Source organism: Cydia amplana, chromosome 24 (assembly GCF_948474715.1).
Source record: "Cydia amplana chromosome 24, ilCydAmpl1.1, whole genome shotgun sequence".
Lineage (NCBI taxonomy): Eukaryota > Metazoa > Arthropoda > Insecta > Lepidoptera > Tortricidae > Cydia > Cydia amplana.
Window position 1 is genome coordinate 5,640,264 of NC_086092.1, and position 26,735 is coordinate 5,666,998.

Genomic DNA, 26,735 nt, shown 5'->3' on the forward strand with positions numbered 1-26,735 from the left:
CTTTTATTCTGTCGGGGTCAATTTTCATACCTTCATGAGAAAAGATGTGACCAAAATACTTGACTTCATTCATTTTATATTGAAATTTATTTTTATTGAATCTCACATTATGTTTTTTAGCTCTTTCAAACACTTTTGTTAAAATTGCATCATGCTCCGCTTCACTGTCAGCACATATTAATAAATCATCACAATAAATTATTACTCCAGGAATGTCCCCAAATGCCCTTTCATTATATTTCTGAAAAATTTCAGGTGCTACAGACAACCCAAAGGGCAATCGATTAAATTTGTAGCAGCCAAACGGGCTATTAAAAGTACAAAGATCACTGGATTTTTCATCTAATTTTATGTTATAAAATCCTTCCGATAGATCAAGCACTGAAAAATATTTTTTATTTGACAGTCTGGGGACAATCTCCTCAAGAGTAGGTATTAAATAGTATTCCCTGACTAGCACACTATTAAGATCCTTAGGATCTAGACATATTCTCAATGATTTGTCTTTCTTTTCGATAATCACAAGATTACTCACAAAATTCTTAGGATGTTCGACCCTGGTGATTATCTGTCGTTCTTCCAACGATCTTAATTTCTCCGCAAGCCGGGGTTTGATTGCGTTAGGCACCCGACGCGGCGGCCGCACCACAGGTTCTGCATCCGGTTGAGTGTGGAGCACCAGAGGTTCCTTAAACTCTCCAACACCCTGAAACAGTTTACCATATTTTTTAAAAATCGAATTTTTATCCCATTGAGACTTATCAATTGTGTTTATATTTTTATTTGGAATGAAGTTTAGCTTGAACAGGGAACACAGGCCTAAAATGGCTTTTACATTTTGTTTTACTATTATAAACTGTGTACTATACTGAACATCATTAAGTGTCAGTGTTAATGTTATTTTTCCTTCAGGAACAATGCGTGATCCTCCAAAAGCCACTAAAATACTTCTTGTCTCAGACAGTTTTATATTATTTTCATCATCGACAACTTTTTTAAGATCTTCTAATGACAAAATATTTGCCTGTGCCCCTGTGTCACACTTAAAATTAATTACAGACTTGTTATTGACTTTTAAAGACTCTGTCCACTCACAATTGCATTCGCTACTTGAGTGACACACCCGAACTAGTCAGATCATTTCCTCATTTTCCTGCTCAAAACACTCAATCTGATTGATTAATTTGCACCCAACTTTAAAATGATTGAACCTGTTACAATTTTCACAACGCTGGCCATAGGCCGGGCACGCCCGAGGGCCATGCTCTGTGTTACATTTTTTACATTTATATTTTTTATTATTAAGCGAGCTTAGGTTATACTTAGCTTGAGTATTTGGTGGTGACTGAGATGGCTTAGAGTGCTGCGCTGGTGAACGCCTCTGTACTGCATCCACCTCCGCTGTGGTCTGCTTTGCCAAGACCCGCGCGTGTTCCCGGGAAAGCTCCGCCGATCTGCAGACATCAACTGCTCTTTCAAGTGTTAGATCTTTTATTTCCAACAGTTTTTGTTGAACTCGCTGCTCTCTGATGCCCACTACGATTCTGTCCCTTAACATCCGGTCCAGTTGTTTGTCGAAATTGCAATTTTTAGCAATTCTTCGAAGCTCTGTGTAATAGGAATCAAAGCTTTCTCCTTCTTCTTGTATTCTTTTGTTGAACTGCCATGTGTTCATTACCTCACTTGACTTCGGTTTAAAATATTCTTCAAAAAGTGTTATTACCTCTTCTAATTTTGCGGTATCTTCTGTATCTTCTTTCTTTAAAGTATTAAAATACAGTTCTTGCGCCGGTTGACCGATACAGTTAAGTAGAACTGATGCTTTTCTGGCCTCCGTGATTTTTTCCAAACCAGCCGCTGAGACGAATATTCTAAACGCCTGCTTAAATCTAAGCCATTGTGGATAAAGGTCTTCGATTACTTCAAGATTTAGTGGTGCCGGCATGCGGTACTCGACGCCCGACATCTTGACTCAATTTCTTCTTTGTCTTTATTATATTCTTATTATTTTATTTTAACTGGAGCTTTGCTCTTGTACGACTGCGCCATGTAGTATTTGGAGTTTAGTGAAACGCAGGTTTTGAGGAACACTTATGTTTTTATTATAATATTAATTAAGTTACTTTTACAGCAAGTACTGATAGTTAGGGAAGCTTCTAGGAAAGAGGGTGTGGTCACCTATTTGACAATACATCTCAATGTTTTAAAAGTACGTTCGGAAATGTTCTATACTGAAACGTTTGTTTCGGATACTAGTACCACAGATATTACATGAATCTTTTCCGCCGTCTCACTATCTGAAGGTTGTCTGGAAGAGATCGCTATTTAGCGATAAGTCCGCCTGTTGTTACCGACATTTTTGTACCTGTTCATACTTTTGTAACATTTCTTTTGTAGTGTGCAATAAAGCATTTTATTATTATTCACTTTATTTATCTTTCATCTTAAGTTAGGTTTTTTATAATATGAATATAAAAGTAAAATATAAAAACACTTACAAAACAATAAAAAATACATATAAACACATTATAAAAAACCTAACCTAGGGTGCCGCCAGCAGCGGGGCAAGGCCCAAGCTGCCGGTGGTCAGGGCCGCAGAGAGAGGAACTGGCGGACTATCCGCGCCGTTTCCAAGATCACCGCCTTCTGCATCTGGCGCCTTCTGGCCCTTGATCCAACCACCTAGCGAGGGTCTCTCAAGATGTTGGTCGAGACTCTTCGCTATTAGACCGTTCACTGAAACGACTATCGGGACAATGATCGTCGAATCAACATCCCACATGGCGGTTATCTCATGAGCCAAGTACTTACTGGACTTGTCCTTCTCGGCCTTCACGAGATTCTCATCATGGGGGATGGTGATGTCAACGAGCACGGCCCGACATTGCGATCGATCTATTATCACAATGTCAGGCTTATTGGCTACAATAGTCCTGTCAGTGATGATAGATCGATCCCAATAGAGCGTGGCACGACCATTCTCGACAACAGGCGCAGGTAAATACTTGTAGTACGGTACTTCGCGGTCCACAAGACCATATAGAAGAGCAAGTTGCTGGTGAATAATCCTGGCTACGAGCTTGCACAGATTATGTCTGTGCAAGTACTCGCCGTTAGCAAGATGAGAACAACCGGAAATGATATGCCTGAGTGACTCTCCGGGACGGCGGCATGCCCCACAAATGTCGACCGTACCGTCCTTCAGGATATATTTCCGATAGTTGTTCGTCATCATTACTTCGTCCGCAATTGCACAGGCAAAACCCTCGGTTTCTCCGAAGAGGTCCGCGAATCGTAACCAGTTCACCGACCCGAGCAGGTCCACATCGGGTCCCGTGAGGGCCTTGTAGAACCGCCCGTGTAGCACCTTACTCTCCCATGCCGCCTTGCGATCCGCAGTACTTAGTACCACAGGTTTGCGCCAGTTCTCGTTTGCCAAGGAGAGCGGCGTGAGGTTCCTGTCTACTGCCACCACAACACGATGCATCCCACACTCGTTGTTAAGGAAATAATTCCTGAGATTGTACACCTGGCGGTTGTGGAGATCCTTGGCGTTTAGGAAGCCTCGGCCTCCACACTTCCGTGGGATGTACAATCTCATAACTGACGAGCGTGGGTGTAGCATGCGATGCATGGTGAGCAGTGATCGGACCCTCCGATCTAGGGCGTCCAGTTCGGTCTGAGTCCACCTTAGTATGCCAAAGGAGTATGTGAGTAGGGGCATTACCCAGGCGTTGAAGGCACGCACTTTGTTGCCTCCTGACAAAAGACTGTTAAGGACTTTTGTGAGCCGACTGAAAAAGCGCTCCTTTACCAACCGTCTAATACCCTCCTCCTCAATACCCAGAAACTGTGACATACCAAGGTATTTATAGGTTTCTGATTCAGAGATAGATCTGAAAGCCATTGTCTCAGAGAGTTGTAAATTTGTTGAATTTACAACCCTCCCCCGCTCTACATGTATAACCACACATTTATCGACACCAAACTCCATGTTGATGGCACTACTGAAGACTTCGGTAGTTTTCAGTAGGTCCAACAAGTCTTGGCTATTTTGTGCAAATAATTTGAGGTCATCCATGTACAAAAGGTGAGAAATGACTTCACCCTCTCTCCGAAGCCGGCAACCTAGTCCCAAATCTTTCAGCAGGGTGAGGTTCATGAGGAGATTCAGAGCTAGGCAGAACCACAGGGGACTCAGACTATCACCCTGAAAGATTCCTCGCTCAATCCTTATAAAATCCTGCGGGCCAGAGCGGTCATCCCCGCCTCCTGGTTGACGAAGGACTGTGGTCCACTGCCTCATACACGCGCTTAGGAAGGCTCTCAAAGCTGCATCAACTTTATATAGCTCTAAGTCCCTCCCCAGCCATGAATGAGGCACCGAATCATAGGCCTTCTTATAGTCAATCCAAGAAGCTGAGAGGGCCCCCTTGTTCCGCCGGATTTGTTGGCATATGGTCATGTCTATGAGGAGGAGCTCTTTAGTACCACGGGACCCAACCCTACATCCATTTTGAGCGGAAGCCAAAATATTGTTTGCGACAATGTGCGCATTGATTTTTGCTCTCTAAATGGATGTAAGGAGCTTGTAGAGTGTAGGCAAGCATGTGGTGGGTCTGTAGTTTTTTGCTTCCGTGGTACTACCGGACTTGAAGAGCAGGAAGGTGACACCAGTTGTTAAGGAAGCTGGGAGAGAACCAAGCTCGAGGGCTTGTTGGAATTGTGCTGCCACTTATTATTATTATTTATATATTTCATTTATATTTGCATATATATCACGTCCAGAAGTAATATATTAATGTAATCTACAAAAAGAAGCATAATAACTTATAAGAAACCATCAATACATACTTAAAAATCCTAAAAGCTGCATACTGCTCTTACAATGCAGGTACTCCGCGCGACATAAAATTTTTTTTTACAGAGTTATAAAAGAAAAATGATTGAGAAGTTTACTATTCTATATATAAGGATAACTAGGCTATTGACAGGTATTTTTTTTGTAGAGCAAATCCTCGTAGTTTTAATTTTGTAGAGGATTTAAAAAAAAAAAAGTGTAATGATTTTTTTTGAATTTTTAATTTCTCGATATTTTTGTATGGGTGAGTGAAAGTTTAGTCACAGAAATGAATTCTCCATCCTCGAATTATACGAGAAAGACACCAAACTTGATATAGTTGCTAGAGGTATGCAGATATAAAATTTAGAGTGATGCGCGCCGGAGGCACTTTTGCCCCCCCTCCCCTGCCCACCTGCTGGGGGGGACCTCTCGGCAACCGGGGTAAATCAGCTCAGATCACCCCCAGGAACACCTGTTCCAAGCGGTTTGCTTTGTCTCCAAAATGCAAGGTGGTGGACCTTAGATCTCTTGCTATAAATCCTTTCTTTGTTTATCCACCTTCTTAGTTTTATTATTTTTATGCATTCGCTCAATGTGCCTGCATGCCTGCAACATTACTGCTGTTTTTGCAAATCCTGAAATTACCATGGCTTTCAACACAGGATACAAACTGATTCAAGCATGGAATGTAGATACTGCCTAAAGCTAATATTTGAGTTCTGCTACGTGCTATTTAACTATCATAAAGTCATTTTCTTTTAAATATCTATCCTGAACATACCTATTGGATTTGGCAACTTTTGTGTCGTCAATGTCGACACATTTACTATTGAAATGTCAGGACTGCACTATTACTTCAGTACATACTTATACATTCCGATCACTTCAATCTCAGTTTTGAAACACTTTTTAATACTTTATTCCGTTAAACGTCAGATTAATAACATATGTTGATTTGTATTGCAGACCATCTCCGGTCAGAAGTGTTGCTCATACGGCGGCTCTGGCAGCTCCATCGGCTCCAAGTCTATCTCCATCTCCACCAGCGGCGGCGACTTCCCCGTCAGCAGCGTCGGCCCCATCTCCCCCTCCGGCATCGAAGTCTCCTCCCAACTTGACTTGAATGGAGACTTGAAAGTCAACGGTGAACTGCCGTACCTGAGCGCCGTGAAGTTCTCTGGCGAATACGACACTAAAGGGTCCGGCTGCGTCGACTACAGCTGCGGCACCTGCGGGAACGTGGCCATCACCAGCGTGAAGGGTAGCTCCGGCTGCGGCTGCAAATACTAAGGACACTTAACAAGAGTCGACGGCTTGAAGTTATTTTTTGGCTGTCCAACTGCAAACTCGTACCTATATACAATTGTGCTGATCCATTAAAATACATTGAAAAAATAAGAATTGTTTTTGTATAATACACGTACACCCACTTAATTAAAATAAGTAATGAGTGCTAGTGACCTAGCGGTATGGCTTTATTCCTGCATCGAGCCAGGTCTCATACTTAGGAGTATCTTGCGACCAATTTTAAGAAAAACATATGAGTGCTAGTGACCTAGCGGTATGGCTTTATTCCTGCATCGAGCCAGGTCTCGTACTTAGGAGTATCTTGCGACCAATTTTAAGAAAAACATAATTTGAGAAATCAGACTACCTACTTTATCCCAACATGGACAAGTTTTTCTAAGTCACAACTTCAGTTTTCTTATACTGCCTAGGCCATGTTAGGGACTTATTTGCTTAAGAACGGCACCAAGTAACCTCTATGTTAAGAAGGACACACAATTGAAACACACACACACACACACACACACACACACACACACATAATTAAAACACATGTGCACATAATTAAAAATGCAATTTTACTAAATCTGATGCACCTAACTTATAATATGAGTTACGTACGTGCTTGTAACTTGTATTATTGACTTAAATAACTGATAAACCTAGCTGATGTATGTCTTATTTGTACCTAATATCTGGGTGACCGAGCTTCGCTCGGAAAACATATAATAACTCTGAAATGCGCGTTTTCCTAAAGATAAGACCTAGCTAGATCGATTTTTCGCCCCCGAAAACCCCCTATATACCAAATTTCATCGAAATCGTTAGAGCCGTTTCCGAGATCCCCGAAATATATATATATATATATATATATATATATATATATATATATATATATATATATAAATAAATAAATAAACAAGAATTGCTCGTTTAAAGGTATTAGATATTCAATAAGCATGATATAGAATAAATATTAAGAAAGAAAGAAGTAAGTAAATAATATCAAGAGACCTCATCACAATATTTACAAATTCCTCAAAACTCACTTATGTTGCTTTAACCTTCTGAGACCCAGAGGCAATTGTTTTAGATTTAGACCAAGATATGTTTGCAAAGATTTTGATAGCACACGCAGTGCAGATGTTATTTATACGTCATAATTTCACATTTCGTTGCAGACTTTTCTTGGTACTCTAGGTATTTTTGGATTGGAAACCTTTCGTTAAACGATTAAAGTTCTAACCAGATTGTGGAATATGTATTTTGTACCTACAGTCTTCAGCAATACTATAGCACGTTTGCATACAAAATTCTATGAAAGGGGGCTATCTTTTCTCTGCAGCTGACTGTACCAGGGGTCTCAGCCAGGCTAGCACATGATTGGCGCGACAGTATCTCGCCCGCAACTACCCGTCCATCTTTAATTAATAAAGTTAGAAACACACGGGTAGTCTATCTCGCGAGATATCGGCGAGATACTGTCGCGCTAATCATCTGCTAGGCCTGCAGGACGTTAAGTGATATCGTGAAATTGTAACTATATTTTACAATTCTTCTTCTGGCTGTACCTTGTCCTATCTACTTCGAGTCGGCTTTGTTCCTTTTTTCAATCTGCACGATTTAATGCCATCTTTGGATCTAAATTTAAAAATGTCAGTTCTCTTTGAACCGTCGTCAACCAGGTGGTGCGGGATAGGTACTCCACATCTGGGCGACGTCCGGGATAAATCTAGTCCAACTTGGACTGTCAGCGGAGATAACTGGTTAAACCGTTAACCCAGAGTCATATTGTACTGGTAACTCCAGGTTTAACTGGTCAACCCTGGGTTAGTGGGATGGTACAAGTGGCGGTAAAATGTTTTTGGTTAAAATTCAAAAATTGTATTAAGTATTCAGATTTGCTTTATTTCAAGACAGGTTCAAGTGAATCAGAAATTCATTCAGAGCGACATTTTCGGTGGGTAATTTACTTGCATCCGCATTTGCACTGTCCGCAGATGGAGACGGAGCCGCAGGCGGGCGCGCAGCCGTCGAAGCAGACGGAGCCGAGCACGGGAACGGAGCCGTCGACGCAGGTTTTGCCGCACGCTTCGATGTTTCCGGCCGCGCCCACGTGTCCGCAGCCCTCCCCGCCGTACGAGCTGCAGCTACTGCCGGAGCTGTAGCTGCTTTTGATTGAACCGCTCAGCACGGACTGGAAAATATTTGGCATTGAAACATACATTTTCAACAACAAAATCCTAATAGCACCAGCCTGTTGTGCTACTCGTAAAACAATAATACATCTATTCGTGTGCACAAGCATAAATAAACAGCCTTTCACCATAAACTTAATATTTAAACATTTTAGTCGTAAGTCGTAAACAATAAATGACTTAAGTAACACAAATAAACACAAAATCGATCATATAGTTAGGTAAATGTGTAGTTAGGTAATACAACTATAAATTAAACAATCTATTATAAAACAAAAATGTTAGATAGTCGTTAATAGGCATATATGCTTGGTCAACCAGATCTTGACAGTAGAAAAAGGCGGCAAATTTGAAAAATCTAAGCGCGAAGGGATATCGTCCCATAGAACATTTGAATTTCGCGCCTTTTTTTACTAACAAGATTTGGTTGACCAGCTATAAATAAAAATTCTATCAAATATATTTACCTGAATCAGGCAGAGCTGGAGGCAGAGGGCGAACACGGTGAAGGGAGACATGGTGCTGTTCCTTAGCTTTCAAACTTACTTGAAACTATACTTGCTTATGTAGCTTGTTTAGCTTATATACAGAACAGTTACAAAGAAATGTTAGGCAACACTGATAACTCGAACACATGGTTATAATATCAAGTTGTTGTTTATTCAAGCTACGCTAGGACAATAGGTCCTGATAATGCTTCAAACGTGTTTAATTGTGCATATTATTTTTTAATTGTTCTTTTGTTTAAAATTATATCAAAGGCAAATTAGTGATAAGAAAGCATTTAAAAACTAGGTTTTTGTATCGAATAAGCATTCTAGTGAAAACTTCCACTAAGAACAAGTCAAAATGGCATTCAAAGTTGTGATCTTCTGCGTGTTTGCTGTCCTTGTCCAGGTGAGTAACTTTATTAATTTACTTTTTATTAAAGTTCCGAATATAGTTTGAGGGTTTCCTCTTTAATCGTGTGATAAATACTTTCTGTATATATCCACCTTCTTAGTTTTATTATTTTTATGCATTCGCTCAATGTGACTGTATACCTGCAACATCACAGCTGTTGTTGCAAATCCTGAAATTACCATGGCTTTCAAGACAGGATACAAACTGATTCAAGTATGGAATGTAGGCAATTCCATACTGCCTAAAGCTAAATATGAGTACTACTACGTGTTATCTAAGTATCATAAAGTCATTTTCTTGTAAATATCTATCCTGAACGTACCTATTGGATTTGGCTACTTATGGGTCATCATTGTCGTCAGTTAACTCACGCTTACTATTAAATTGTCGGGACGGCACTAGTACTTCAGTACTTACTTTTATACATTCCGATCACTTCAATATCAGTTTTCAAACACTTTTTAATACTTTTTTTCCGTTCAACGTCAGATTAATAACATATGTTGATTTGTATTGCAGACCATCTCCGGTCAGAAGTGTTGCTCATACGGCGGCTCTGGCAGCTCCATCGGCTCCAAGTCTATCTCCATCTCCACCAGCGGCGGCGACTTCCCCGTCAGCAGCGTCGGCCCCATCTCCCCCTCCGGCATCTCCGTCTCCTCGGACCTCAGCCTGAACGGAGACTTGGACGTTAAAGGGGAACTGCCGTTCCTGAGCGCCGTGAAGTTCTCGGGCGAATACGACACTAAAGGGTCTGGCTGCGTGGACTACAGCTGCGGCAAATGCGGGGACGTGGCCATCACCAGCGTGAAGGGCGGCTCCGGCTGCGGCTGCAAATACTAAGGACACTTAACAAGAGTCGACGGCTTGAAGTAATTTTTTGGCTGTCCAACTGCAAACTCCTACCTAACTGTACCTATTTGTGCTGATCCATTAAAATGCATTGAAAAAATAAGAATAGTTTTGGATAAAACACGTACACCCACGTAATTAAAATAATGAGTGCTAGTGACCTAGGGTATGGCTTTATTCCTGCATTGAGCCAGGTCTCGTACTTAGGAGTATCCTGCGACCAATTTTAAGAAAAACATAATTTGAGAAATCAGACTACCTACTTTATCCCAACATGGACAAGTTTTTCTAAGTCACAACTTCAGTTTCCTTTTACTGCCTAGGCCATGTTAGGGACTTATTTGCTTAAGAACGGCACCAAGTAACCGCTATGTTAAGAAGGACACACAATTGAAACACACACACACACACACACACACACACACACACACATAATTAAAACACACGTGCACATAATTAAAAATGCAATTTTACTAAATCTGATGCACCTAAATTATAATATGAGTTACGTACGTGCTTGTAACTTGTATTATTGACTTAAATAACTGATAAACCTAGCTGATGTATGTCTTATTTGTACCTATATTCAATAAGCATGATATAGAATAAATATTAAAAAAGAAAAGAAGTAAGTACCTAAATAATATAAAGAGTAGTGTCCGACCGAAGGTTCGGTTTCGGTTTCGGTTTCGGCCAGTTTCGGCCAAAAAATCATGTTTCGGCCGTAGTTTCGGTTTCGGCCAAAAAACGGCCGAACCATTCGGCCGGGCCGAAACATACGCAATGGTACTTCGTTCTATGAAACTAAACTATGTGACAAAGACCAAAAGTTGTGGAACAAGTAGGACAACAATATTAATACATATACTGATTTATGTATACAGAAATTAATCGGTTTATTATTAAACACAATTCCACTAATGATGGGGCCACTGAACGGTCGACGCAGTCTTAAGAGGCTGTCAATACCTAAAAGGCGCACACTGTCTAATTGTATCGTAGTAAATGAGATAGCACTGTAGCATGTTACTGGGCCTGGGCAATGGAATAATAAGAAAACTCATCATCTTCCTCGCGTTATCCCAGCATTTTGGCCACGGCTCATGGGAGCATGGGGTTCACTTGACAACTAAGCCCAAGAATTGGCGTCGGCACTATTTTTTACAAAAGCGACTGCCATCAGACTGACCTTCCAATCCAGAGGGTAAACTAGACTTTATCGGGCTAGTACGGCTTCCTCAATGGTAAATATCAAATGATATTTCGTACATAAGTTCAGAAAAACTCATTGGTACGAGCCGGGGTTTGTAGTGTTTGTACCTGCAACCTTTGGATTGAAAGTCGCACGCTCTTACTCACCGCTAGGCCACCAGCGCTCAATGTGGATTATTTGTGTAATATTACTCGTTAGCGGTTTAGGTATAAGTAAATGTTTTGACAAATTGATTTTAATTTCAGACACATAAGTCAAGAAATAAAGGCATTAGAACTGTTTAATGGTGATTTTAAGACCAATCTTTGCAATTATTTTCTATCGAGTCGATGTCGTTCAATCGTGTATCGAGTGCGGCCACGGTCTTAAAATATAATAGATATTAACATAGGTATAAATATATTTTTCGCTTTACTAAATCAAATAGTTTTTCTTAAAAGGGGCTACCTGCGGTTTTCATAGATTTTTGACAGGTTTTGAATCGTACTTATCTCCTACTTTTGCACTACAGATAGATTTTTATAAGACAATCGGTTCTTAAATCTTTATCTCCATTATTGTCTACCGGATTTTGAAAGAAATGGATACTATTTTATGATTTTTTTAAACATTGTCTAAAAGAACACTTTTTTCGTATCTAGATTGCTGTGAAGGATATTACTTATACGAAATCTACATATTTGGGTTCGTCTTTGACGTGACGGTTTTAATTTTGAACGAATTAACACAAAAGTTATGGCCAGAAAACCAGTTTATATTGCTTAAAGCCGTTGCTGTTAATATGATAAGCTACAAAAAACATAAGAAAACTAAGGGATTCAGATCGAAGGTCATTGGCGTGGCGGAACCCCTTAATAAGTAACATCGATTTCAAGGACATTGGGTGTTGACAGCCCCTTAATATGAGTTTAAAAGCGGTTTTATGACATTTTTTCAACTATTTTAACAAATCTTCAAAAGTTTCGGTTTCGGTTTCGGTTTCGGCCGAAACTAGAGCCAAAGCCGAACATTCGGTTTCGGTTTCGGTTTCGGCAAAAAAACATGTTTCGGTCGGACACTAATAAAGAGACCTCATCACAATATTTACAAATTCCTCAAAACTCACTTATGTTGCTTTAACCTTCTGAGACCCAGCGGCAATTGTTTTAGATTTAGACCAAGATATGTTTGCAAAGATTTTGATAGCACACGCAGTGGAGATGTTATTTATACGTCATAATTTCACATTTCGTTGCAGACTTTTCTAGGTACTCTAGGTATTTTTGGATTGGAAACCTTTCGTTAAACGATTATAGTTCTAACCAGATTGTGGAATATGTATTTTGTACCTACAGTCTTCAGCAATACTATAGCACGTTTGCATACAAAATTCTATGAAGGGGGGCTATCTTTTCTCTGCAGCTGACTGTACCAGGGGTCTCAGCCAGGCTAGCACATGATTGGCGCGACAGTATCTCGCCCGCAACTACCCGTCCATCTTTAATTAATAAAGTTAGAAACAGACGGGTAGTCTATCTCGCGAGATATCGGCGAGATACTGCCACGCTAATCATCTGCTAGGCCTGCAGGACGTTAAGTGATATCGTGAAATTGTAACTATATTTTACAATTCTTCTTCTGATTTAAACTTTCACGATTTTTACACATTATTAAATTATACAACGGGACTTAATCGCGTATCTAAGTTTTAAGATTTACCTCCGACGTTTCGAGGACGGCGTTGTCCCCGTGGTCTCGGAGAAGACTGGCTTAAGTTGACATCAGCATCGTCTAACCGCGCGAGGTTTTCGAACTACCCGCACTTGGTCTTGTTTATCCGCTTGAACGTTTTGCGCACTAGGGATGTCACTCTGTCGACACACAACACTAACGATATTCGATTTATCGACTGTTGATATTCGTTTACGCTTACATCGCGCGGTTAGACGATGCTGATGTCAACTTAAGCCAGTCTTCTTCGAGACCACGGGGACAACGCCGTCCTCGAAACGTCGGAGGTAAATCTTAAAACTTAGATACGCGATTAAGTCCCGTTGTATAATTTAATAATTCTTCTTCTGGCCGTACCTTGTTTTATCTACTTCGTGTCGGCTTTCTTGCCTTTTTTCAATCTGCACGATTTAATGCCATCTTTGGATCTAAATTTACAAATGTCAGGTCGCTTTGGACCGTCGTCAACCAGGTGGTGCGGGATAGGTACTCCACATCTGGGCGACGTCCGGGATAAATCTAGTCCAACTTGGACTGACAGCGGAGACAACTGGTTAAACCGTTAACCCAGAGTCAAATTGTACTGGTATCTCCAGGTTTAACTGGTCAACCCTGGGTTAGTCGGATGGTACAAGTGGCGGTAAAATGTTTTTGGTTAAAATTCAAAAATTGTATTAAGTATTCAGATTTGCTTTATTTCAAGACAGGTTCAAGTGAATCAGAAATTCATTCAGAGCGACATTTTCGGTGGGTAATTTACTTGCATCCGCATTTGCACTGTCCGCAGATGGAGACGGAGCCGCAGGCGGGCGCGCAGCCGTCGAAGCAGACGGAGCCGAGCACGGGCACGGAGCCGTCGACGCAGGTTTTGCCGCACGCTTCGATGGTGCCGGCCGCGCCCACGTGTCCGCAGCCCTCCCCGCCGTACGAGCCGCAGCCACTGCCGGAGCTGTAGCTGCTTTTGATTGAACCGCTCAGCACGGACTGAAAAATATTTGGCATTGAAACATACATTTTCAACAACAAAATCCTAATAGCACCAGCCTGGTGTACTACTCATAAAACAATAATACATCTATTCGTGTGCACAAGCATAAATAAACAGCCTTTCACCATAAACTTAATATTTAAACATTTTAGTCGTAAGTCGTAAACAATAAATGTCTTAAGTAACACAAATAAACACAAAATCGATCATATAGTTAAGTAACTGTGTAGTTAGGTAATACAACTATAAATTAAACAATCTATTATAAAACAAAAATGTTAGATAAGTAGTCGTTAATAGGCATATAAATAAAAATTCTATCAAATATATTTACCTGAATCAGGCAGAGCTGGAGGCAGAGGGCGAACACGGTGAAGGGAGACATGGTGCTGTTCCTTAGCTTTCAAACTTTGAAACTATACTTGCTTATGTAGCTTGTTTAGCTTATATACAGAACAGTTACAAAGAAATGTTAGGCAACACTGATAACTCGAACACATGGTTATAATATCAAGTTGTTATTTATTCAAGCTACGCCAGGACAATAGGTCCTGATAATGCTTCAAACGTGTTTAATCGTGCATATTATTTTTTAATTGTTCTTTTGTTTAAAATTATATCAAAGGCAAATTAGTTATAAGAAAGCATTTAAAAACTGGGTTTGTATATCGAATAAGCATTCTAGTGAAAACTTCCACTAAGAACAAGTCAAAATGGCATTCAAAGTTGTGATCCTCTGCGTCTTTGCTGTCCTTGTCCAGGTGAGTAACTTTATTAATTTATTTTTACTGAAATTCCGAATATTGTTTGAGGGTTTCCTCTTTAGTCGTGTGATAAATCCTTTCTGTGTTTATCCACCTTCTTAGTTTTATTATTTTTATGCATTCGCTCAATGTGCCTGCATGCCTGCAACATTACTGCTGTTTTTGCAAATCCTGAAATTACCATGGCTTTCAACGCAGGATACAAACTGATTCAAGCATGGAATGTAGATAAGTCCATACTACCTAAAGCTAATATTTGAGTTCTACTACGTGTTATTTAACTATCATAAAGTGATTTTCTTGTAAATATCTATCCTGAACATACCTATTGGATTTAGCAACTTTTGTGTCGTCAATGTCGTCAAATTTACTATTGAAATGTCAGGACGGCACTATTACTTCAGTACTTACTTATTATTATTACATTGTGATCACTTCAATCTCAGTTTTCAAACACTTTTTAATACTTTATTTCCGATAAACGTCAGATTAATAACATATGTTGATTTGTATTGCAGACCATCTCCGGTCAGAAGTGTTGCTCATACGGCGGCTCTGGCAGCTCCATCGGCTCCAAGTCTATCTCCATCTCCACCAGCGGCGGCGACTTCCCCGTCAGCAGCGTCGGCCCCATCTCACCCTCCGGCATCGAAGTCTCCTCCCAACTTGACTTGAACGGAGACTTGAAAGTCAACGGTGAACTGCCGTTCCTGAGCGCCGTGAAGTTCTCTGGCGAATACGACACTAAAGGGTCCGGCTGCGTCGACTACAGCTGCGGCACCTGCGGGAACGTGGCTATCACCAGTGTGAAGGGTAGCTCCGGCTGCGGCTGCAAATACTAAGGACACTTAACAAGAGTCGACGGCTTGAAGTTATTTTTTGGCTGTCCAACTGCAAACTCGTACCTATATACAATTGTGCTGATCCATTAAAATGCATTGAAAAAATAAGAATTGTTTGTGTATAATACAAGTACACCCACGTACTTAATTAACATAATGAGTGCTAGTGACCTAGCGGTATGGCTTTATTCCTGCATCGAGCCAGGTCTCGTACTTAGGAGTATCTTGCGACCAATTTTAAGAAAAACATAATTTGAGAAATCAGACTACCTACTTTATCCCAACATGGACAAGTTTTTCTAAGTCACAACTTCAGTTTTCTTTTACTGCCTAGGCCATGTTAGGGACTTATTTGCTTAAGAACGGCACCAAGTAACCGCCATGTTAAGAAGGACACACAATTGAAACACACACACACACACACACATAATTAAAACACACGTGCACATAATTAAAAATGCAATTTTACTAAATCTGATGCACCTAAATTATAATATGAGTTACGTACGTGCTTGTAACTTGTATTATTGACTTAAATAACTGATAAACCTAGCTGATGTATGTCTTATTTTTACCTATATTCAATAAGCATGATATAGAATAAATATTAAGAAAGAAAAGAAGTAAGTACCTAAATAATATAAAGAGACCTCATCACAATATTTACAAATTCCTCAAAACTCACTTATGTTGCTTTAACCTTCTGAGACCCAGAGGCAATTGTTTTAGATTTAGACCAAGATATGTTTGCAAAGATTTTGATAGCACACGCAGTGGAGATGTTATTTATACGTCATAATTTCACATTTCGTTGCAGACTTTTCTTGGTACTCAAGGTATTTTTGGATTGGAAACCTTTCGTTAAACGATTAAAGTTCTAACCAGATTGTGGAATATGTATTTTGTACCTACAGTCTTCAGCAATACTATAGCACGTTTGCATACAAAATGCTATGAAGGGGGGCTATCTTTTCTCTGCAGCTGACTGTACCAGGGGTCTCAGCCAGGCTAGCACATGATTGGCGAGACAGTATCTCTCCCGCAACTACCCGTCCATCTTTAATTAATAAAGTTAGAAACAGACGGGTAGTCTATCTCGCGAGATATCGGCGAGATACTGTCGCGCTAATCATCTGCTAGGCCTGCAGGACGTTAAGTGATATCGTGAAATTGTAACTATATTTTACAATTCTTCTTCTGGCTGTACCTTGTCCTATCTACTTCGAGTCAGCTTTCTTGCCTTTTTCAATCTGCACGATTTAATGCCATCTTTGGATCTAAATTTAAAAATGTCAGGTCTCTTTGGACCGTCGTCAACCAGGTGGTGCGGGATAGGTACTCCACATCTGGGCGACGTCCGGGATAAATCTAGTCCAACTTGGACTGTCAGCGGAGATAACTGGTTAAACCGTTAACCCAGAGTCATATTGTACTGGTAACTCCAGGTTTATCTGGTCAACCCTGGGTTAGTGGGATGGTACAAGCAGCGGTAAAATGTTTTTGGTTAAAATTCAAAAATTGTATTATTAAGTATTCAGATTTGTTTTATTTCAAGACAGGTTCAAGTGAATCAGAAATTCATTCAGAGCGACATTTTCGGTGCGTAATTTACTTGCATCCGCATTTGCACTGTCCGCAGATGGAGACGGAGCCGCAGGCGGGCGCGCAGCCGTCGAAGCAGACGGAGCCGAGCACGGGAACGGAGCCGTCGACGCAGGTTTTGCCGCACGCTTCGATGTTGCCGGCCGCGCCCACCTGTCCGCAGCCCTCCCCGCCGTACGAGCTGCAACTACTGCCGGAGCTGTAGCTGCTTTTGATTGAACCGCTCAGCACGGACTGAAAAATATTTGGCATTGAAACATACATTTTCAACAACAAAATCCTAATAGCACCAGCCGGGTGTGCTACTCATAAAACAATAATACATCTATTCGTGTGCACAAGCATAAATAAACAGCCTTTCACCATAAACTTAATATTTAAACATTTTAGTCGTAAGTCGTAAACAATAAATGTCTTAAAAAGTAACACAAATAAACACAAAATCGATCATATATATAGTTAAGTAACTGTATAGTTAGGTAATACAACTATAAATTAAACAATCTATTATAAAACAAAAATGTTAGATAGTCGTTAATAGGCATATAAATAAAAATTCTATCAAATATATTTACCTGAATCAGGCAGAGCTGGAGGCAGAGGGCGAACACGGTGAAGGGAGACATGGTGCTGTTCCTTAGCTTTCAAACTTTGAAACTATACTTGCTTATGTAGCTTGTTTAGCTTATATACAGAACAGTTACGAAGAAATGTTAGGCAACACTGATAACTCGAACACATGGTTATAATATCAAGTTGTTGTTTATTCAAGCTACGCCAGGATAATAGGTCCTGATAATGCTTCAAACGTGTTTAATCGTGCATGTAATTTTTTAATTGTTCTTTTGTTTAAAATTATATCAAAGGCAAATAAGTGATAAGAAAGCATATAAAACTAGGTTTGTATATCGAATAAGCATTCTAGTGAAAACTTCCACTAAGAACAAGTCAAAATGGCATTCAAAGTTGTGATCCTCTGCGTGTTTGCTGTCCTTGTCCAGGTGAGTAACTTTATTAATTTACTTTTTACTAAAGTTCCGAATATTCTTTGAGGGTTTCCACTTTAATCGTGTGATCCTTTCTGTGTTTATCCACCTTCTTAGTTTTATTATTTTTATGCATTCGCTCAATGTGCCTGCATATTTACCTGCAACATCACAGCTGTTGTTGCAAATCCTGAAATTACGATGGCTTTCAAGACAGGATACAAACTGATTCAAGTATGGAATGTAGGCAATTCCATACTGCCTAAAGCTAAAATATGAGTTCCACTACGTGTTATATAAGTATCATCATAAAGTCATTTTCTTTTAAATATATATCCTGAACGTACCTATTGGATTTGGATACTTATGCGTCATCAATGTTGTCAGTTAACTCACGCTTACTATTAAAATGTCGGGACGGCACTATTACTTCAGTACTTACTTTTATACATTCCGATCACTTCACTATCAGTTTTTAATACTTTTTTTCCGTTCAACGTCAGATTAATAACATATGTTGATTTCTATTGCAGACCATCTCCGGTCAGAAGTGTTGCTCCAAGTCTATCTCCATCTCCACCAGCGGCGGCGACTTCCCCGTCAGCAGCGTCGGCCCCATCTCCCCCTCCGGCATCTCCGTCTCCTCGGACCTCAGCCTGAATGGAGACTTGGACGTTAAAGGGGAACTGCCGTTCCTGAGCGCCGTGAAGTTCTCGGGCGAATACGACACTAAAGGGTCTGGCTGCGTGGACTACAGCTGCGGCAAATGCGGGAACGTGGCCATCACCAGCGTGAAGGGCGGCTCCAGCTGCGGCTGCGGCTGCAAATACTAATAGCACACATACCGTCCAATATTTTGCATCAAATAATTTATTGGATGTAAAATCCAAACGCTGTGTCGTAATAAAACATATGATCATTCCTAAATTTCGTTTTGTTATATGTATTAAATTAGTGCATCTCTTCTGGCACTCTTACTCACCATTAGGTAATTACGCAACTCTACCTAATGATAAATCTATATATATAAAATGCAGGTGTCCAGACTGACTCATGAACGCAGAGCCGAAACTACAAAAGCTAGAAAAATTAAATTTGTTCACCAGGTTGTAATTTATAGTGTGTACAAGAAGTAAGAAGCAATTTTGAGAAATTCGACCCCTCAGGGGGTTAAAAAGGGGATGAAAATTTGTATTGGGTTCAAGTTTTATTTTAAGCTAGGAATTTTAAACTTCGTTAAAAGATATATTATTAAAATCCAAGAAATTAATTTCAGCGTTTTTGAAAATTCATCCCCTAAAGTGGCGAAAAAGGGGTTGAAATTTTATGTGAAGGTCAAACATTTTTTTGAGTGCGGGACTTGAATCTTTGTATAAAGGCATATTATTAGAATACAATAATGTTCTAAGCTAATGTAGAATATATAACCACCATCATACAAATCCACGCGTACGAAGTCGCGGGCAACAGCTAGTACCTCATATACTAGTATCTCGGTAGTACAGCTAGTATCTCGGCTCGTCTTCGTAGTTTTCGATATGTGTGTCCTACCGTGAAACTCAAATTTTTTAATACAAAGTGTATGTCACACTATGAAACTAAACGGTTTTGATTTAATTTCACAGCTTCTCACCAGTAAATACAGATTAACAAAAACAATTGGTGGTTAGCACTACCTATCGCACTAAGGCAGAGTAACGAATTATGAACTCGTATTAACTAAAGAAGATTCAAAAGAAATAAAGAAAAAACACAGCAATTATAAATAAAAAACCGGCCAAGTGCGAGTCGGACTCGCGCACTAAATGTTCCGTATCAATATTATCTATTGTTTTTAGTTTTTTTGTTGTTATAGCGGCAACAGAAATACACATCATCTTTGAACATTTCAACTGTCTATAATAGCTATCACGGTTCATGAGATACAGCCTGGTGACAGACAGACAGCCAGGCGGACAGACGTACAGTGGAGTATTAGGTCCCGTTTTTACCCTTTGGGTACTTATACAGGGTGTTTCCTGTAACAGAAGCAATAAATTAAACTGTAGGCTGCACTCCTCAAACTGATGAACATTTGTTCAGCAACTTTTGAAAATAACTCATGTTTTGATTTTTATTACACTTTATTAAGTTGATTCTAAGATGCAATGTATTGCAAATTTTGTTATGTTTAAAGCGTGACAAGCAACGTCAAACACACTGATGTCAGCGTACATTGAATGCAATATTTATTTTGTATGAAAAAGAGGAAGTCTAAAGGATTCATAATTTTTAAAAGTTGCTGAACAAATGTTGGTCAGTTTGAGGAGTACAGCCTTTAGTTTAATTTATTGCTCCTGTTACAGGAAGCACCCTGTATGATCATATAAAGTGACAAGTGACGACACCTTGATTCTACGAGAGCGACAGTGTGCACATTTTTATGAACTCGTGTGTTGAGAGAACTAGAACAATATAAGTATGTGAAATATTATGTTAATAGAAATAACACAAATACCTACATTATTTAAAGAGAATAATCTGAATCAACAAAAAAAATGTTACAATTACAAACCCACCATATGCACCGATAAACGCAACAAAGAGTTCCAACTTTATTTAATAATTATTTGTTACATGACTACCATTAAGTATTAAGTATTTTTTATCAAAAATGGCAACTTTACGAATTATAAGAAACAAAGTCAAATATCGCTCTATTGGCGCATTGCCCTAATTAAGAATCACTGTAATATCTATCGGTTTTAAATATTATATATATAAAAATTGTTCTTTCAATAAAAACATTTGAGTGTGTGATTACAAAGCGCGATGTAGGCAAATGAGCAAAAATGCCACCTGCTCGTACTTGTATATTAATAGAGCATTTTTGCATTTCATTGTATTTTACATACAAAGTAAACTAAATGTGCTGAGGTGATGATGGCGAACATCAAGAATAAAAGTGACATTCGGATGTCAACTGCGCCTGTTGCGACATTACTGCCGCGACGTTGATGCAGAGAGTACCTAGTATAATATTGCATTGATGTTTCTGCTGTATCTCTCTATAGCTTGTGTTGCAGTCTCTGTTCCATCCAATGTAAAAAAATATATATCTACAAAGGAAGGCGCTTGCGAGAATTTATTTATAGAAAATTTGAGTTTCGCGCCCTTTTCTACTGGAAAAGTGCGTGTGTTTGAGTATAACTGGATAGGATAAGCCTTTCGGACATCCGGACACTATCTATAGGTGTCATAGTTGTCTCTCACAAAATAAATCTTTATGAGCCCGTACTATGAGTCACTGACAGTGTCAAAACTCATATTTAAGCTATCGAGAAAGTAATGTACTTTCTATACATCTCGTTTGCACTAGTATGCGAGTACGAGCGAGATGTATAGAAAATAAATTATGTTCTCGACGGCATTTATGTCAGTGAAAACTGGCTACCAGCCGTAAAGTTCGGTAATCGGCAGTTTAAACGTGAAGAGGAAACAGACAGAGTTAATTACGACTTGGTTTCACATTACATCTCAAAACTTTTTTGTAGTAGAAGCGTTGCGCGACTTGCACCTTTTTACATGTAATATTATTGATGGGATATCTTGTACGGCTACCATCAGTTTGGCACTGACATAAACGCCGTCGAGAACGTAATTTACTTTCTATACATCTCGCTCGTACTCGCATATTAGTGCCAACGAGATGTATAGAAAGTAAATTACATTCTCGATAGCGTAAATGTCAGTTTTGACACTGTCAGTGACTGATGGTACGGACTTTGGTTTAAATCTAAAACAATTGCCTCTGGGTCTCAGAAGGTTAAAGCAACATAAGTAAGTGAATTTTGAGGAATTTCTAAATATTGTGATGAGGTCTCTTTTATTATTTACTTCTTTTCTTTCTTAATATTTATTCTATATCATGCTTATTGAGTATAGGTACAAGACATACATCAGCTGGGTTTATCAGTTATTTAGGTCAATAATACAAGTTACAAGCACGTACGTAACTCATATTATAACTTAGGTGCATCAGATATAGTAAAATTTTTAATTATGTGCACGTGTGTTTTAATTATGTGTCCTTCTTAACATAGCGGTTACTTGGTGCCGTTCTTAAGCAAATAAGTCAGGCAGTATAAGAAAACTGAACTTGTGACTTAGAAAAACTTGTCCATGTTGGGATAAAGTAGGTAGTCTGATTTCTCAAATTATGTTTGTCTAAAAATTGGTCGCAAGACACTCCTAAGTATGAGACCTGGCTCGATGCAGGAATAAAAGCCTTACCGCTAGGTCACTAGCACTCATTATTTTAATTACGTGGGTGTTCAATTCAACAAAACAATTCATATTTTTTTAATGCATTTTAATGGATCAGCACAATTGTATATAGGTACGAGTTTGCAGTTGGACAGCCAAGAAATAACTAGAAGTTATCATGCCGTCGACTGCAGTAAATTAGTGTTCTTAGTATTTGCAGCCGCAGCCGCAGCCGGAGCCGCTCTTCACGCTGGTGATGGCCACGTTCCCGCAGGTGCCGCAGCTGTAGTCCACGCAGCCAGACCCTTTAGTGTCGTATTCGCCAGAGAACTTCACGGCGCTCAGGTACGGCAGTTCACCGTTGACTTTCAAGTCTCCATTCAAGTCAAGTTGGGAGGAGACTTCGATGCCGGAGGGGGAGATGGGGCCGACGCTGATGACGGGGAAGTCGCCGCCGCTGGTGGAGATGGAGATAGACTTGGAGCCGATGGAGCTGCCAGAGCCGCCGTATGAGCAACACTTCTGACCGGAGATGGTCTGCAATACAAATCAACATATGTTATTAATCTGACGTTTAACGGAAATAAAGTATTAAAAAGTGTGTGAAAATTGAGATTTAAATGATCGGCATATATAAATACCTAAGTACTGCAGTTATAGTGCCATCCCGACATTCCAATAGTAAGCGTGAGTTGACTGACAGCATTGACGACGCATAAGTAGCCAAATCCAATAGGTACGTTCAGGATAGATATTTACAAGAAAATGACTTTATGATACTTAGATAACACGTAGTAGAACTCATATTTAGCTTTAGGCAGTATGGAATTGTCTACATTCTATACTTGAATCAGTTTGTATCCTGTCTTGAAAGCCATGGTAATTTCAGGATTGGCCAAAACAGCAGTGATGTTGCAGGCATGCAGACACATTGAGCGAATTAATGAAAATAATAAAACTAAGAAGGTGGATAAACACAGAAAGGATTTATCACACGATTTAAGAGGAAACCCTCAAACAACATTCGGAACTTTAGTAAAAAGTAAATTAATAAAGTGACTCACCTGGACAAGGACAGCAAAAGCGCAGAGGATCACAACTTTGAACACCATTTTGACTTGTTCTTAGTGGAAATTTTCACTAGAATGCTTATTCGATATACAAACCTAGTTTTTAAATGCTTTCTTATCACTTATTTGCCTTTGATATAATTTTAAACAAAAGAACAATTAAAAAATAACATGCACGATTAAACACGTTTGAAGCATTATCAGGACCTATTGTCCTGGCGAAGCTCTTTTAGACAACAACTAGATATTATAACCATGTGTTCGAGTTATCAGTGTTGCCTAACATTCCTTTGTAATTGTTCTGTATATAAGCTAAACAAGCTACATAAGCAAGTATAGTTTCAAGTAAGTTTGAAAACTAGGAACAGCACCATGTCTCCCTTCACCGTGTTCGCCCTCTGCCTCCAGCTCTGCCTGATTCAGGTAAATATATTTGATTGAATTTTTATTTACATGTATTAACTACTATCTAACATTTTTGTTTTATAATTGATTGTTTACTTTATAGTTGTATTATTATATGTGTAGTATACACAGTTACCTAACTATATGCTCGGTTTGTGTTTATTTGTGTTAGTTAAGACATTTATTATTTACGACTTACGACTAAAATGTTTAAGTATATTAAGTTTATGGTGAAAGGCTGTTTATTTATATGTTTGTGCACATGAATAGATGTAACGTCACTGCGGGCAAGACCGTCTACAAGGCAAGTCCGTCTACACGTTATAACTTTTGAATTAAGAGGCGTATGCCGCTTTGGAGTCTAGTCGATTAATCAGTTTTGTGCGTTAGTTCCCTCACTCTAAAACAGATGGCGCTGTGACAACTAATTTCAGAGCAATCCGCCTAAATAAGTCATTTCGTGTTTTGAACTCGAAGTCATAGTTCGACAGCCGTTCGAAAAAAAATTGTTAAAAATAGTTTTTGAAAAGATTGTGCTTCAGAAAGTACCTATGTAAGTAGCATAAGAACCAGTTATCTTTATTCTGTGTTTAAAATATCAGAAATTGGCTTAGTTTTGTAATTATACGTTCCACCATTTATCACATTAAAATTTGACTAAGTTTGAAAGTCCGTCTATTACGTACAAGGCAAGACCGTCATATGCCGGACTTTCGTTAAATCAGAGATGACCAACTGTTTTTGCGACTTTAATATTATAACGATTTGATAAGGTATCGACAAATCCTCCTGACATTGCGCATGATGTTAGTTTCCTAAATTTTCATCTCAGTAAATTAAAAGAAACTAATAAAGTACATTTTAAAATTTCTATTGGTCTTTTATTTCGGAAATCCAAAAAATAATTACGTGTAATTATTAGCCATAAAAGGTTTACCACCCCATTTTCGTAGTATATGCCGGACTTGCCTTTATATTAGAAAAATGGCGTTTATTTCGAATCTGAGCCCTATATTAACAAGTTGAAAGTACACTTTTCATTGTCTTGATTCATTCTTTTTAGGAATTCGACTACGAACATATACGCACCCATAGATTGGCTGATATCATTACTAGACGGACTTCCCTTAAACTACAAGGGAAGTCCGTCTACTCGCCGTCTTTTTAAAAATACTAATGTTTTTGCTTAATTTATGATTAAAATGATCTGTCACTATGGCTAAACTATTAATTATTAAATTCTTCATCGTATGCGATTACAAACGGTAACGTAGGTGAATAATTAACGCAACTAGATCACTCCAAAGTTAAAAAAAAATAAAGTATGCCGGTCTTGCCCGCAGTGACCTTATTATTGTTTTATGAGTAGCACACCAGTTGGTACTATTTAGGATTTTGTTGTTTAAAATGTATGTTTCAATGCCAAATATTTTTCAGTCCGTGCTGAGCGGTTCAATCAAAAGCAGCTACAGCTCCGGCAGTAGCTGCGGCTCGTACGGCGGGGAGGGCTGCGGACAGGTGGGCGCGGCCGGCAACATCGACGCGTGCGGCAAAACCTGCGTCGAGGGCTCCGTGCCCGTGCTCGGCTCCGTCTGCTTCGGCGGCTGCGCGCCCGCCTGCGGCTCCGTCTCCATCTGCGGAAAATGCTGCGGATGCGGATGCAAGTAAATTACCCACCGAAGATCTCGCCCTGAATGAATTTCTGATCAATTGAACCTATGTCTTGAAATAAAGCTAATCTGAATACTTAATACAATTTCTGAATTTTGAACCAATAACCTTTTAGCGCCACTTGCACCATTCCACTAACCCAGGGTTGACCGATTATACCTGGAGCTACCATAGATACCAGTACAATTTGACACTGGGTTAACGGTTTAACCAGTTATCTCCAGGTTAGTGGGATGGTGCTGACAATCCAAGTTGGACTAGATTAAATTTATTTATTTGTTTATTTATTTATATATATTTAATTCAGATAACAAGATCCATACATTACAATAAATTAAATTAAACTAAAACTATTTCTTAAATAACTAAATTTATCCCGGACGTCTCCCAGATGTGGAGTACCTATCCCGCACCACCTGGTTGACGACGGGACATTTTTAAATTTAGATTCAAAGATGGCATTAATTCGTGCAGATTGGAAAAAAGGCAAGGAAAGCCGACTCGAAGTAGATAGGACAAGGTCCAGCCAGAAGAAGGATTGTAAAATATACCTCGTACAAAATACGTATTCCACAATATGATTTGAACTTAAATCGTTTAACGAAAGGTTCCAAATCCAAGAATACCTATAGTTAGACCAAGAAAAGTCTGCAACGATTTTGATAGCACACGCAGTGCAAGTATTTATACGTCATAATTTCATAGGAGTTTGATGTTTAAAACAAAATAACACTTGCACTGCGTGTGCTATCAAAATCTTTGCAACCTTATTTTGATCTAACTCTAAACTAAAACAATTGCCTCTGGGTCTCTGAAGGTTAAAGTAACTTAAAGTGAATTTTGAGGAATTTGTAAATATTGCGATTGAGTCTCTTTTTATTTACTTCTTTTCTCTCTTAACATTAATTTTATATCATGCTTATTGAATATAGGTACAAGACGTACATCAGTGAGGTTATTTAGGTCAATAATACAGACACGTACGTAACTTTCTCCTTCTTAACATGCAGCTACATTTACTTGGTTCCGTTCTTAAGGCCAGAAGTCCGTTTTTAGGGTTCCATACACAAAGGGTAAAAACGGGACCCTATTACTAAGACTCCGCTGTCCGTCTGTCTGTCACCAGGCTGTAACTCACGAACCGTGATAGCTAGAC

The 26,735-nt window shown here is 39.3% G+C and overlaps 3 protein-coding genes across 3 annotated transcripts; 1 reads left to right on the plus strand and 2 right to left on the minus strand.

Annotated features, from left to right (window-relative positions):
- Nucleotides 1-7,114: 7,114 nt before the first annotated feature.
- Nucleotides 7,115-25,576, plus strand: LOC134659038 (chorion class high-cysteine HCA protein 12-like). Its single transcript, XM_063514646.1, has 3 exons — nt 7,115-7,125; nt 23,872-23,926; nt 25,346-25,576. The coding sequence occupies exons 2-3, from the start codon at nt 23,876-23,878 to the stop codon at nt 25,574-25,576; spliced, it is 282 nt and encodes a 93-aa protein (XP_063370716.1). The 5' UTR covers nt 7,115-7,125; nt 23,872-23,875.
- LOC134659220 (chorion class high-cysteine HCA protein 12-like) lies at nt 13,721-14,405 on the minus strand. Its single transcript, XM_063514848.1, has 2 exons — nt 14,329-14,405; nt 13,721-13,990 (listed from the first exon to the last, which is right to left on the minus strand). The coding sequence occupies exons 1-2, from the start codon at nt 14,377-14,379 to the stop codon at nt 13,763-13,765; spliced, it is 279 nt and encodes a 92-aa protein (XP_063370918.1). The 5' UTR covers nt 14,380-14,405; the 3' UTR covers nt 13,721-13,762.
- LOC134659306 (chorion class high-cysteine HCA protein 12-like) lies at nt 17,167-17,845 on the minus strand. Its single transcript, XM_063514959.1, has 2 exons — nt 17,778-17,845; nt 17,167-17,436 (listed from the first exon to the last, which is right to left on the minus strand). Exons 1-2 carry the CDS (start codon nt 17,826-17,828, stop codon nt 17,209-17,211), a joined length of 279 nt encoding a protein of 92 aa, XP_063371029.1. The 5' UTR covers nt 17,829-17,845; the 3' UTR covers nt 17,167-17,208.
- Nucleotides 25,577-26,735: the final 1,159 nt, after the last annotated feature.

Excerpts from the sequence above, each read along its gene's own strand:
- LOC134659306 (XM_063514959.1), bottom strand. The coding sequence starts at position 17,828 with ATGTCTCCCTTCACCGTGTTCGCCCTCTGCCTCCAGCTCTGCCTGATT. Across the intron at positions 17,437-17,777 it reads TCCAGCTCTGCCTGATTCAG|TCCGTGCTGAGCGGTTCAAT; the intron begins GTAAATATATTT and ends AATATTTTTCAG.
- LOC134659038 (XM_063514646.1), top strand. The coding sequence starts at position 23,876 with ATGTCTCCCTTCACCGTGTTCGCCCTCTGCCTCCAGCTCTGCCTGATT. Across the intron at positions 23,927-25,345 it reads TCCAGCTCTGCCTGATTCAG|TCCGTGCTGAGCGGTTCAAT; the intron begins GTAAATATATTT and ends AATATTTTTCAG.
- LOC134659220 (XM_063514848.1), bottom strand. The coding sequence starts at position 14,379 with ATGTCTCCCTTCACCGTGTTCGCCCTCTGCCTCCAGCTCTGCCTGATT. Across the intron at positions 13,991-14,328 it reads TCCAGCTCTGCCTGATTCAG|TCCGTGCTGAGCGGTTCAAT; the intron begins GTAAATATATTT and ends AATATTTTTCAG.